Source organism: Microtus pennsylvanicus, chromosome 22 (genome assembly GCF_037038515.1).
Source record: "Microtus pennsylvanicus isolate mMicPen1 chromosome 22, mMicPen1.hap1, whole genome shotgun sequence".
NCBI classification, from domain to species: domain Eukaryota; kingdom Metazoa; phylum Chordata; class Mammalia; order Rodentia; family Cricetidae; genus Microtus; species Microtus pennsylvanicus.
In genome coordinates, this window is record NC_134600.1 from 16,144,292 (window position 1) to 16,158,041 (window position 13,750).

The 13,750-nt window shown below is 51.0% G+C and overlaps 1 protein-coding gene across 6 annotated transcripts in view; it reads left to right on the forward strand.

Moving 5' to 3' along the window:
* The first annotated feature begins 3,492 nt into the window (after positions 1-3,492).
* The window catches only part of Mtcl1 (microtubule crosslinking factor 1), a 129,973-nt gene continuing 119,715 nt past the window's right edge, over positions 3,493-13,750 (forward strand). For 5 of the 6 annotated variants that reach the window (XM_075955925.1, XM_075955928.1, XM_075955924.1 and 2 more), the window contains exon 1: positions 3,796-4,965. In XM_075955925.1, coding sequence (XP_075812040.1) covers positions 3,934-4,965 — 1,032 coding nt within the window. In that variant the 5' untranslated portion in view covers positions 3,796-3,933. Of the gene's footprint in view, positions 4,966-13,750 lie in introns of all 6 variants that reach the window. The other variant, XM_075955926.1, reaches the window with a different exon arrangement.

The following is a 13,750-nucleotide window of genomic DNA, read 5'->3' on the forward strand; positions in this document are numbered from 1 at the left end:
TATAAACAGTGCTGAGTGCCTGACTTCAGAGAACTTCATCTAATAAGTCTCTGCAGAAAGAGAACGGTTGACCTCTGGAGTGGACAGTACAAATTCAACATGGTTTCCTTGCATAGTCGGTCACAGAGCTGGTGGAGGAACCCAGACCCAAACTGGGGGACTGAAGATGTGCAGAGATTGGCAAGCACAGATTGAGGCCAGAATCTTCGGCTGCCAGGTAATGGGAAGATGAAAAGTTATCAGAAAATGCAGATCACCCAGGGACAGAGAGACCCTAGGAATGCCACCCCGTGAAGACTGGCCACGGCTGGACGGGACACCTGAAGCCTGAGAAGCGAGGGTAATGTGTTGTTTAGTCTCTTCCTGGACCACTCCAGTCTCCCGACAGTACCCCCGACTGCCCCGTCCAAACCCAGTCAACAACTGCCCAAGCCTGGAAACCTCTCTTGTGTTAGTTACCTGTTCGTCCCAAAGATCTGAGGAAAAAGACCACTGGCCCACATCACCATGGGCAAATTCGTTAAATTCAGCAATTAACTAAAGCCAGCTTTTCATTTGTGGACACAGAGTGCCTGTGGCTGAGGTTGGGTTCAAGAAGTCAATGAGGGATGAGAGGAAGACAAAGTTTTTATAGCTCAGGGGTGGAGAGTTTCCAAACGGGGGATTTGGTGGGCAAAACTGGCAGGGTTACAGGAACGTAAGTGTAACAAGTTAGTCCTAGCGACCTCGACCTCCTGAAACAAAGGTACGTTTGCAAGGTCGTGTGTGGGGTGTTATAACAAACTTTTGAAACAAAGACATGGTTGCTGTTTTCTGGAACAGGCAGTACAGAACCTTTTGACATTAAGATTGTGCATAGGATTCCTGTTCCTTGAGAAACAAATTTAATGAATCTGTTTATCTTTTGCCTTTTATTTTTAGTTTGTCATTTATTTATTTATTTATTTTTTCGGGTTTCTCTGTAGCTTTGGAGCCTGTCCTGGAACTAGCTCTTGTAGACCAGGCTGGCTTCAAACTTACAGAGATCTGCCTGCCTCTGCCATAAGATAACCTTTAAGACTAAGGCGGAGGCAGGCTGGTCCAGCACTTTCTGACGAGGGCCGAGTAAAGGTTTACATCCAAGGGCAGAGGAACCAAGCAGGCCCAGGCACATCCTGTTTTGTTGTTCAGAATAAAAAAAAATTAAGTTTCGTTTAAATTACAAATCATTAATCTTTAGACTAGTTTGATAACAGAAAACAAATTCTCAAATTGCAGTCGACTTCATCTTGCCCACAGGCAGCAGAACCGCACGTGCTCGTGTGTGTGCATGTGTGTGTTCAAGTGCCTGCCCACACTTGCCTGTGTGTGGGTGTGTGGTGCGTGTATAGGTGTGCATCCCAGAGCACACTCAAACAGTCGTCTTCTCCTCTCTTTCTCTCTCTCCTCCACTGTATCGAGACCCCAGAGCACATTTGTTTCTGCTAGACTGGCTGACCATTGAGCATCCGGGATCTACTGGACCCATTTCCTCCAGTGCGCCGGTCACAAAAGGACGCTCCGCTTTTTTACCTCGGGTGTGGTTGGAATTCCAGTCCACTTGCTTTCACTGAGCTACGCCAATCAGTCGAGTCACCAACCTAACAAGCACCTGTTTCTTTAAACTCATTAACTCACAGGAAGCAGGGAAACAAAACATTACCTAACACCAGGGCCGAGTGCGGTAGCATCATCATCACCCTAAGAAAGAGGAACTTTGTCCTCTTTCAAGGGAAAGGAAGTTGGGTACCAGTCTGGTGGATGTTTTTGAAAGACAACTTAGTGAAACGCTTTTGGGTGGAATTTGCGTGACTGTGTATAGTCTGAAGAGGTGACATGCTGTGCTTTAGAGTCGTGGACATAATTCTTCAGGAATGTGAGGGTGTGGGGGTTCTAAGCCACCTGCAGGGTATTGGAGTCGCCGCTTGGTTCTGAAGGGGGCACTGGAGCGCCCTCTAGTGGACATGGTTCATCAAGCGTGGCTGCCGGCCTCTATTCTTTCCTGGCTCACCATCTAACCAACTAATGTTCTTTCCCACTCCAAGCATTCTAAGGGACACGACTACTCAGGACGGGTTATATTTGGTATATCTCACTTTCAAAAGATTTCCAGAAGTCCAGGCCTGTAAGAGCAAGTAGGGTCTGAGTTTCAACAAGACACGGCATCTTCCAGGAGAATGACTTTCCGGATTTATACTTAAAAAAAAAAAAGTCAGCTTCTCCTGCATCTTCGGACGTTCCGGCTAAGTAGGATCATTCTGTCGTTAAAAGATTTTGGAGTACAGTTTTCCTTTCCCATTTCCAAGTCTGTCCTCCCCCACTCACCTCCCTCGGCCCCATCCTGCTGCTCCGGGATCTTTTCTCAGCAAAGATGACTCAGGCTCGGAGTCCTTGCCTCTCCCCTCCACAGACTTAGCTCTAAGCCTTATCCTCCTTACACTGGGCTGTGAACTAGCCTCTGCCCAAAGACCAGCACATCTTTCAGGGAAACAAAGAGTTCCCCTTGCTTCCCAAACGCTAAGGCTAGACGAAGGACAACTTAAGCTTGTCCTCGCTCGGCGCATTAATGGCCCATCCAAAGCCTGGGTCGTAAAGCTTGCTCACTATCTGTCAAAAACACTTTCCAGTTGATGAGTGCGTCTTCCTATTTCCTCGTTTAAACAGAATACATCCAGAGTCGGTATTCTCTGATTCTACAGGTGAGGAGGGAATCCAAGACTCGCAGGGCCAAGCGACTTGCACACGGGGCGGAGACCGGACTCGGGTTCCTATTTGGCTGAGACTCCTGCGGACCTGGGTTTGAATCCCGGCTCAGCAACGGAGTTCAGACAAGCGGCTTCACCTCCTCGCGCCCGTGTCTCATTCTGAAGACAGCGTTTCCAATTCGGGACTGTTACTAGGACGATAAAGCGTGCACAGGGTAGCGCCTGACTCAAGGCCGCAGGAACTATAAATGTGAGCTCCCTTTCAGACTCCAAGCTTGGCGAACTGCTTCTCCTATTTCTACAGCGGCTCCTCCCTCTCGGAGCTGCCCAGGCCACTGGGGGTGCCAACTGTGGAGCACTATGCTGGTCCTGACGCTGCATCCAGTATCAGTGATCCTTAAAGAAGCTCTGGGGGGAACGTGCAGAAGAGGAGAGGTACGAGGAGGATAGAGGGGGCTGGGCCGAAGGAGAGAAAGCTGGCACCCACTTCAGAGGGGCCCTCCATACCGCCCGCACCTTCAGTGTCCCCAAGTGGCCCATGCCCGTTCTCTTCCCTCCCTTCACCCCAGCGTTTTCTCTCCCTAGCCAGCTGTGGGTGGCGTCCCCAGTACATCCGAAGGCAAAGAGTGGTCTTTGGAGGAGAGGACGTGCGGGCGCGTGGGCACTGGGGCTCCGCGTCCCCAAGAGCTCCGGCTCCGCCCTCCAGCCCGTCCCGCCCCTCCTTTCCCCTCCCCTCCCCGGCCGCCTGGCAGGAGGCGGGGCGTGCGCGCCGGGCTCGGGACGGAGGGGAGCGCGCGTGCAGCTTCTCTCCGCCGGAGCCGCCGGGCAGAAGCAGAAGCCGTGGCTGCCAGCCGGTCCCCGCGGACTGGCAGTGGGCGGGGAGTGGAACGCAGAAGCCAGGCGCGCGCGCCAGACAAGTGTTTTTGTGCGAGGCCGCGGCTGCTTTCGAGCTCTGAACGCACGGTGCTGGGGATGCGAACGACCGCGGCGGCTGTGCCACGAGAACCCAAACGCCATTGACCTGAGCGAGGGGAGAAACTCCCTCGGGTGTGCCCAGGGAGGGGGGGGGGGGACGGCGGGAGCGCGGGGCGCACGCCGGGCGGGGCAGGGGGTCAGTGATGACCGGGCGCGCGGGGAGGCTGCACGCCGCCGCCACCGCCGCCCGGAGCATCTGCCGCCTGAGCTGCGGATCGCGGCCGCCGCCCGGGCCATGGAGACACTGAACGGCCCCGCGGGCGGCGGCGCCCCGGACACCAAGCCGCAGCCAGCCGGCCAGCATCACCGCCACCACCACCTGCACCCGCTGGCCGAGAGGAGGCGGCTGCACCGCGCACCCTCGCCCGCCAGACCTTTCCTCAAGGATCTGCACACGCGGCCCGCCACGGCCACCACCTCCTCTGCGGGCCGTGCCCCTACTCCCGCCGCTCCACGCTCGCCCAGCCTCGCTGGGAAGGCGCCGCCGTCGCCCGGGCCCCCGGCCGCACCCGGCCGCCTCTCCCGACGCAGCGGCGTAGTCCCCGGCGCGAAGGACAAGCCGCCGCCTGGCTCCGGAGCCAGGTCGGCGGGTGGCGCCAAGGCCGCCCCGGGAACCAGGAGGGCGGCGCGCTCGGGGCCGGCGGAACCACTGCCCCGGGTCGGGAGGCCAGCTGGGGCTGAGCCGCCGCCTGCCATCGCGAAGGGCCGCAAAGCTAAGCGCAGCCCCGGGACGCCTCCAGCTCGCGCCGTCGGGCCCCCGGCTCCAGCCGCCCGGGTCCCCGCCGTGACCCTCTCAGTGACCTCGGTGGCCGGCTCGCGTATCAGCCACACGGACAGCAGCTCGGATCTCTCCGACTGCGCCTCCGAACCCTTGTCTGATGAGCAGCGCCTGCTCCCAGCCGCCAGCAGCGACGCCGAGTCAGGCACCGGCTCCAGTGACCGGGAACCCCTGCGCGGAGCACCCACCCAGAGCTCTGGAGCCCGCGGGCCGCCGCCGGGCAGCCCCGAGCCCCCCGCCCTGCTCACGGCGCCCCCTGTCGCTGGTGCCAGTTTCGGGGGCCGAAGCAGCCCAGGCGGGGCCCCCTCAGGGTCCCCGGGACCCGGTTCGCTGGAAGATGTTGGGGGCCGAACGCTACCGGAGCGAACGATTCTCGGGACCCCCAGGGAGCCTAGCTTGGGCGAACAGCCCCGGCTCCTGGTGGTGGCCGAGGAGGAAGAGCTGCTGAGGGAGATGGAGGAACTACGTTCGGAAAATGACTACCTCAAGGTGAGCGACCTCTGGGGTGGCAGGTGTCTCAGAGGCCGACCCCGGGTCCTCTGGCTGCCTCCGAACCCTGTCTCCTGGGGGAGCCTCATTAACTCCTTAACCTCCTCTGTTTTGCACCCCACTGCTCTCCAGATCTACTAGGTTCTAGTAACTGAACCCCCAAACTTGTGACTTGTAGGTCTGTTTTTCAATTTTTTTGCTCTTACTGTTTTTAGAAGTCTTGCGTGTTTTCGCTGATGCCTTTTGGGTGGCTGTAAATCATTTTGAAAACATGGACCCCCGCAGTGTCACCTGTTGCGGGCTATCTAAATGCCCAGCCGGGACCCCACACGTTCACGTGTGTGCAGTGTGGTTTCCAGGTGCTGGACTTGTCCGCAGGTCCTCCTGTGGGTTCAGAAAGCTGGGCCCTCATTCGGTCTCCTCCAGGCCTTTGTGGGTGTAGCAGAGGGGGCTGGTCCTTTTAGTGATAAAAACAAATTTGAAATTCAGAAGAAGCGCCTTGAACTTGCGGCCTGTGTTCAGGGACAGCAGTATTTGTGGGAGCAGCCCTGTGTAAGTGACCACAAGTAGGTTTTCAAAACCTGTGTCAGGGAAGGACTCTTTCGAAGGAACCGCAGCCTCCCGCACTCTTGAGTATTATTACCCAATGGGGCCTGCCAGCCATGGTCTTGTCTTGTTAGCCCCGGGATGGATAATCGGTCTCCATCTTCTCTTTGGGGCAGAGGGTATAAACAGTGTTGGGGGTTGAGTTAAACATTTGGGTTATACAGAGAAAACAGCAGGGGATGGAGAGTAAGTGGTGGTTTGATAGGAGAAAACGGGGCGCGCTCTCTGGTGTGTGTATGTGTGTGAAAGTGACCTAATTTTTGTAACCCTCGGGTTAGTAAATAACACCAGGAATGTAACTCTTCACACCTCTGGTACTGTCCTGTTGAATATCCTCCACAGAGCCTGGTTGCCCATGCTTTCCCCAGTGGGTTATGTGGTTTGTTTTGTTAGCAGGTGTTGGACCTGCCTGATTGAGGCCCTGTGCTGAGGCTGGGATGGGGGGGGGGCGGGCGGGGTTCAGGTTTTTAAGGTGATTGGTGAACAAGTCAAGCTGGAATGAACACCTTAACTGTGGGTCCTCAGAGCCCAAATTGTTTATCAGAAGTTACTCTTGAGTCCAGTAGTTATCATACGTGAAGCAAGGCAGACAGAAGGGAGAACTGAGCACTTCGGGACGCTTCCGATAATGTATATGCCACTTGGTCTTATGTAATAGACAGCAGCTTACATTTCAGAGGTGTGGACAGAATAAGGCAGCTATGCTGTGTGTGTGTAGCACTAGGGAACACAGCGTCCTGCGGGGTGAGAAAAGAAACCACGCGTTTGCAGCCCCATGGCCTGCAGCAGTCCTGATCAAATCCCAGGCATCCAGATCCAAACTGCTGGGCAGCAGAAAATGGAGTTTTCTTTTAAAGAAACTGTCACAGCATCCTCCAACTGCGAGCAGGCCGCCTAGACATCATTTCTAAGCTCATTTTTTGGATGACCGCTTTATTTGCCTTGCCTTCCTCGATTTTAAACGTTTGCTTAAACCCCAGTGAATGAAAGCAGCTCTTTGACCTTGGAGCCTGATTTATGCGTATTTGACATTTCATCGGACCTTTACAACATGGTCTGGGGTTTGCCCGCATCCTCCACTCTCCAGCATGCTGGGTGTAGAACGCAAGACTGCGCAGGCTGAGCAACATCTATGCTACCGGCCCACACCTTCCAGACCCTGCTGCTGTTGTGCCCACCCTAACTCTGATTCCTCAGACACTCAGCATCTCGCTCAGAAGTGGTGCCCCTTCTGTTTGCCCTCTGCAGAGCCTCTTCCCGGGCTGCACTCTGCCTGGACACAATACTTCAGAGCTCTCTTTTGCTTTCCTAGGGGAAAGGCCCATAATGAGCATGTCTCACCGGCCTGTGTGAAAGGCTACAGAAATCCCACTGGTAGGGTTTGATCTGCAAGACGTGTTCAGTTGCTGCTTCCTGGGGAGAAAGTGTCCTGGCTGTCCGTTCGCTGAGCCCTGGACTCCATCCTTCAGCCTTTCCTTGGACAGCAGGAGAAAGAATTGGTTAGAAGGGGTCTGAAGGAGGCCTGGTATATGTATGCCGTGTGCCTGCTGGGTCCTTCAGAAGCTTCCTATATATAGTAGTTCAGTTTTGAAAAGAACAGGGATCCTAACGGACTCTCCTACAGGTCAACGAGCCTGCCCCCTTGCGTAGACACCGGTTGGACTGTCACAGTGTCCTCATGAGGTGTGGGCCGTCGGCATTCCTTTTTTTGCCCGTGGTAGCTAGAATGTGTAAGTTATAAACTTCATTTTGCCTTTTGCTTATTGATCCCGCACTGGGGTACCTTGCCCCCTCCCCCCATGATGGAGGGATGCCTGCTTCTTGCACAGAACTCCTGAGATGACAGCATCTAGCTGCACCAGTGTTCTCTAAGAAGAGATTTTGCCCAGAGGTTTTACACTTACAAGTTCTGGATGTTGTGATTATGCGAAGCATCATATTATTTTCTGAGGGAGAACTGTAACCGTGGCGATTCAGAACTTTCTGATTTGACCAAAGTGTCTGTAATAAGAAAATAAGATCTGGGAGGATGTCTCACTGGTAAGGAAATTTGAAGGGCATCTTTTGGGTTAGGACACTTTCTCTTCTGTGAGGAACATGTAGGGTCATCACTAACTCTTGTCTGTTCTTTCATCAAAGGGCACTAGATAATTAGATGAAAAAACCAGAATGCTTCAGTTCCGGTGGCTTGCCTTTGCTCGAAAGGACAAGTAGAAACACACTTGACCTCTGATTAACTCACAGAGAATACTCAGAAATTAAGGTATCCAGCGTAGGTATCCCATGCCTTTGGGTCTGTTCTAGACAAACCCAGACAAGTTTCTTATTGCTGAGGACAGAATTCACAAACCGCTCTCCTGGTTCCTCCCTGCCTGGCATTTTCGCTTGAGCGCCCTGGGACAATCGTACAAGTAGGGCTACTCATCGCTCATGTATTTATTGTGCCCTCCGTTTCTGTGGGCTTTCTCCCGAGGTCATCGCTGAGTTCACTGGCAGGTTTCGAAAATGTCCTTTGCAGTCTTTCACTCTTTACTGTGACACGCTCACATCGTGCCCCTGGACAGTGGACACCATCCGGACACCATGTCCTGCGTGGTGGCCCAGTGCTAGGCTAGGAAGGGCTGTTCCTTTCCGCTCTGCTTTCTGGGTTATTTTCTAAGAATCACTTTTACTTAAAAAAAAAAAAAATTGAGGGCCGGAACACCAGCTTCTTGGGCGGAGTGATTTCTTAATCACTGAGGTGTTGTGGGAGGTCACGTGGATTGAACCCCGTCATCTGGATAGTAAGCACAGATTTGGCACCCAGAACACCCCGAGTTTTGGGGGAGATTTTTAGTTTCAGGCCAACAGGGTTTGTTCCATTTGGCTGACTGAATGGCAGGTGCTTAGCATGGCCTGAGGGCTGGGTGTTAGTACGGGCAAGAATTAGCATCTCAGCCTCTGGAGGGTCAGCTCCTCCCTCCTCCCCTCCCCCCTTCCTTCGCCTTCCTTTTTCTTGGGGGTGGGGGCGAGTGTTAACACGGATATTCTTTATTCTTCCCCGACATTCTGCTTTACATATTGGTGCTTTCTTTATTCAGCCATGAAAGCACCAATATGCTAATCTTAGGTGGCAAGATGTTGTGGCCTGGGACAGTCGCCGCCACTCAGCTGCTGGCTGGACTGTGACTTGGGAAACAATAGTAGCCGTCCCCGGGCCTGCTCAGCCACAGCTGGTCCCCGGTACAGAGCATTTCCCTTGTCCCAAAGGAAATGAGGCGGATTATTCCTCTACGACAAAAGACAGTATTTTCTGCGGTAAACTCCCAGAAGAGGAGACTATTGCAACATTAACCAAAGGACCGTCAGTGTTCCCGCTGGGTCTGTTTGCAAGGAATTATTAATGTAGGAATAGTTACTGATCTTTTTTAACGTTCAGGTACCGAGTGATGGATGGATTTTATTACGGCGTTTTCACCCATGTGTGCCATTAATCTTTGATGAAGAGAAATGACATTTGAATATCGTCATTAGTGTGATCTAGAGTTTGGGTAGTTATACCAAGAAACCCTGGATTTTGTGTTTATGGGTAGACACAGGTGGCACCCAACACCCTTCCAATCTGATGTCTGTTAAAAGGCTTGATTCATTATCTGTAGCAAAGGGGAGTCATTGGGCAGCTTCACGCGATCTCAAGAATCCACTTTACATAAAATATTTTAAAAATACAGTAATGCGCAGGGAGGTGGCTTAGTGGGTATCAACGTTGTTGCCAAACCTGGGTTTGATGCCTGCCACATACCTGGTGGAAGGAGAGAGAGCCAATTTCTGAAAGCTAATTCTCTTGGCTTCCTTAAGTATGTGGTGTGTAACCCCTCCCTGCAAAAATAAGCATAATGTAATTTTTTTTACAGATAAAAATATACCATAAAAATGTAGTTTTTGAATGAGATAATGACCTACTATTTAAAGTTATCCGAGCAGTCTAATGCTCAAAAGCACTATTGATTAAGAATAGTGCTTTTTTTCCCCTTATAAATCCTGCATTAAAAGGTCCATCGGGCTGGAGAGATGGCTCAGCAGGTGAGGGCATGTGCCGCTTTTGCGGGGGACCTGGGTTCCATTCCTGTACCCACATGGCAGTTCACCACAGCTCATAAGGGTCCCATGCCTTCTGGCCTCGGAGGGCATCTGCACACACATGGTTCACATAAATCCATGCAGGCACATATATGTAAATAAAAAAGTAATACCAAATCTTAAAAAGAAAAGAGAGAAATTTGTGTGTGTGTACGGGGGTAGAGACACCAGCATTTTCTTTGGCTTTATTTACTATATCAAGATTCGATCTGCCGAAACAATGCATGTTCTGCTTTGTTTGATAGTCTTGAAAAATGACAAACGTGGCAGACGTCTCTAATGTTCGGGAATACTCTGTCTCCTGAAATCTCCCGTGTCCTCAGAAAGAACCACCACAATCCACCCTGACCCCTGTCCGAGTCATAGCGCCTTTCGGGTTTCAAGCGGCTACTGCCCTCTTACATGATTCATAACTGGCTTCTGGGGTAATCTAAAGATCACAGTTTTCCAGGCCATAGAAAGGGTTGGGACGCCGGCCTCAGTTTACCTCTGAAACAGGCCTGCTCTGTCAGGAGAGCGTTTGAACTCCCGGGTTCCTTGCTTTTAAAATGAGAATCTTTGTCTCTTCCCCGGCCGCTGCAGTCTTTCCTTGAGTGCCAGTTGCTCTAACGGACGTGGATGTGTGCCATCCACTCTCAGTGTCTAAATGCCAGGCAACTTTCCTTCGTTTACATGGATGCCGGGCTTTTAAAAACTACAATTGTAGGTTTGTTACTGTCTCGTCTGCCCTGCCTGTAACAGGCAATTTGTTGTATTTACTTGAGACTGGAGTGTGGTAGCCTTGTTTGCAGTCAGCTTTCCTTTCTTAGCTCTGAGACCTAGATTACAGGGTCTGGCCACTGTTTGGTTTCTTGTCACTGAAAATGGAGGCTTATTTTAGGGTTAGCTCAGAGGTTAAAGTGCATGATATAGGGTACCTTCTGTTTCAGAAATTGATGTAAAATACGAGGTTATGGAAACAGCGGTTGAAGTGAAAATAATTCGGATCTTTTTCTAGCATCCAGTTCTACTAATGTGGGTGGTTATTTGTACCCAGAATAAAATGATCTGTCTACATATGGCCTGTTCAGTGGTTTGGGGGGGGTGCCAGCAGAAAAATCACGGCTCTCATCTTAAAGAGAATAAGAAGTACTTTGTTCTGGAGCCATCTTGAGTGACCATGGCCCAGGAGCACTGATTTAGGTTACTCCCAATTCCGTGTTCCAGTGTTCCAACTTGAAAAGCAGTTTCACAGGGCTTTTGTGGTTTTACAGAACAGAGAAAGCTGTTTGTAAAGCCACTTAAAACTCCTTGGGGGTGGTGCAGGGAGGTGGCTCCAGCAATGGGGGAGTCGTAGGCCCAGGGTGCTTAGCTCTTGGCTTGGTGGAAGCGGTTGCTGTGCTGAGTTAATAGTTTTTAGGGGGAGACTTTGTTTGTTATCATGAGGTGTTAGTTCAGCTCCAGAGTGGGGCAAGGCGTGGCTGTTCCAAAAGGCTTAACACTCGCCGAAGAGAAAGTAATCAGCTTCGGAACCCGCAAAATTCTAATCTTCCCACAGTACTGAAATTCCAGCCCGCCTCCCCAGACTCCGCAGACACAGCCACCTTCAAGGGAGTCGGTTACAGCCAGACACAGCTTCTTTCCAGGGATATTCATTCAGAGGTGAAGGTGCATCGAAAACTGCTTTTAGCTGGTAATCACTGTTTAACCCATCGCCCGAGCATAGCCAGCGGTAGGGTGGACCAGCTTCCTCTATTGTAATGTGTGGAAACCAAGGAACAGTATCTGCCATCTTCTTATGTATACGCAGTCTTTTAAGAACAGAACAGATAATTCTAAGCATTAATACCTTGGCTTTTTTTTTTTTTTTGAGATTGGATCTTACTGGGTAGGCTAATGTGTGGTTGTCAGCCTTCCTAATGCTGTGACCTCTTAATACAGTTCCTCACGTTGTGGTGACCCCAACCATAACATCATTTTCATGGCTGCTTCTCAATTGTCATTTTGCTGCGGTTATGAATCGTAACTAAGTTTTCCGATGGTTTTAGGCAACCCCAAAGGGGTCGTGACCCACAGGTTGAAAACCCTTGATAGAAACTATAGCTCATCCACCTACCCCTGCCTTCTAGAGTGCTGGGATTAAAGGTGTGTGCCACCACACCCAGCAGAATAGATTTATTTTAGTGATATTTTCAATGTTAGCATAAAATATTGTATAAGAGGGTGAGGGTTTTTTTGAGCATAAGCGGGTGACGGTGTTTGTGTGTGTGTGTGTGTGTGTGTCTGTCTGTCTGTGTGTGTGTGTGTCTGTGTGTGTGTGCACATGTGCTCGCGTCCATGCAAGCATACACATGTATGTATACTCCTGTGGATGCCGGATGTTAACAGTTGATCTTCATTTTATTATTAGTATTTTGTCAGAGTGTCCTATTGAATTCGGAACTCACTGATCGGGTTAGATTAGCTGGCCAGCAGCCCACAGGGATTCTGTCGATCAGGATAGTGGGCAGCTAGGAGGAAGCTACAAGCTGGGGTTAGGGGGTTAGGGGGATGGGCTCCCAGTTTGTGTTCTAGAATATTCTGTATAGCTGAGGTTGACTGGAGAGCATCTTCCTCCAGGCGAGCCCACCAGGATTTCCTCCTGTTTCCTTTACTTCACCTTTACCCAAGATAATCTCCTTTTCGGGACATTTCTTTCCGTGCAGGGTCTTCTCAAGCTGAGGCTCAGATGTTGGGAGCCAAGTCCTAGCTTTAAGAGCAAATCAGGATTGGGGAGGATGGTGAGAATTCCAAGATCCCTGGAACAAACTGGATAGGAGGGCCAGAAAGGCTATTGAGGGTGGTCAAGTGTGGGTGAGAGTTTCTTCTTTTTCTAGGGCCTCAGTATTAATTGAACAAAATAAATAGGAATAACTGAGCGCCTTATTCTGTAGGCATTTGAATCACCAAATACTAAACAAGTCACGAAAATTTCAAGAATGCTTTCCTTAGTGCTTTTCCCTAATTGCTTTTTCTTGAAATACTTTGAAATATTTCATTATTCGACAGAATATATATTCAGTGTATGGCTCTACATTTGCAGGTTTGGGGGGGGGTTTCTTTACCAGTCCTCAAGACTGCAGCAAAAGCAGTGTTGCAGTTAAGTTGGAGTTCCATTGTCCTGATGATTTGGTCTTTTCTGCTTGTTGATGTTTCTTGTGTTCATACCACAAATGTTTTTGAGAGCCTGCTGTGAGCCTTCTGCTGCTCTGGGTAAGGGCCAGGGGATGAGGTTTCCAGCCTTCAGAGCTCACTGTAGGGTAGGTTGAGAAATTGGAAAAAAAAAACCACTAATATTAATAATTGGTGATAAGAGATGGGAGAAAGGAGAGAGATGGACAGACACCCTGGGACTGGTCAGAGGGCCTTAACCTATGTGCTTTACACGTTACGAGAGGGTTTTGGCCCCCGGTTTTGGCCCCGTGGATCTGGACAGAAACATTCCCCATAGGGAAGAACAGAGGGCTACAGGCCCTGAGGTTTCCCAAGGCCCAGTGTGCTGGGAAGGGGTGCTGGGCAGGAATTTGAGAAAGAAAAGAAGCCCTGAAGGCTTTGGTAATGGGCGGAGTCATCGAATTTACATTCTAAAGGTTAACTCCCCAGCTGTAGAGTAGACACCCAAGGATCTGGATGGAGGCTTGTTGGGAAGCCTCAGAATGGTTTTCTTCTGTTTTGGGATTGAGGCCTGAAACCTGAATTAGGGTTGGGATTAGGGAGCCTGGAAAGAGAGTCACCCACTGAGAAGATAAAACTTCCAAGAGTCTAGGCTGTAGGGTAGGAGGGAAGCCAGGGGTCAAAGTCTCTCGGGTTGGCAGTTCTGGAATCAAGCTCATCTGCTCCTTTGAATATAGAGTTCCTTGGGCTGGGGTAGATTTTCTAGACAGACTGAAGACAGCAGACTGGGTGTTTCATAGTGACTCTGCCTGTAAGGCAGGACCAGGGAGACGGAACCAGAGGAGAAGAGCTCGTACTTCTCCGGTTACCGCAGCTTACTCTGCTCCTCATGAAGATGAAAGTACCAGGGAGTGTGTTACCATGGCAT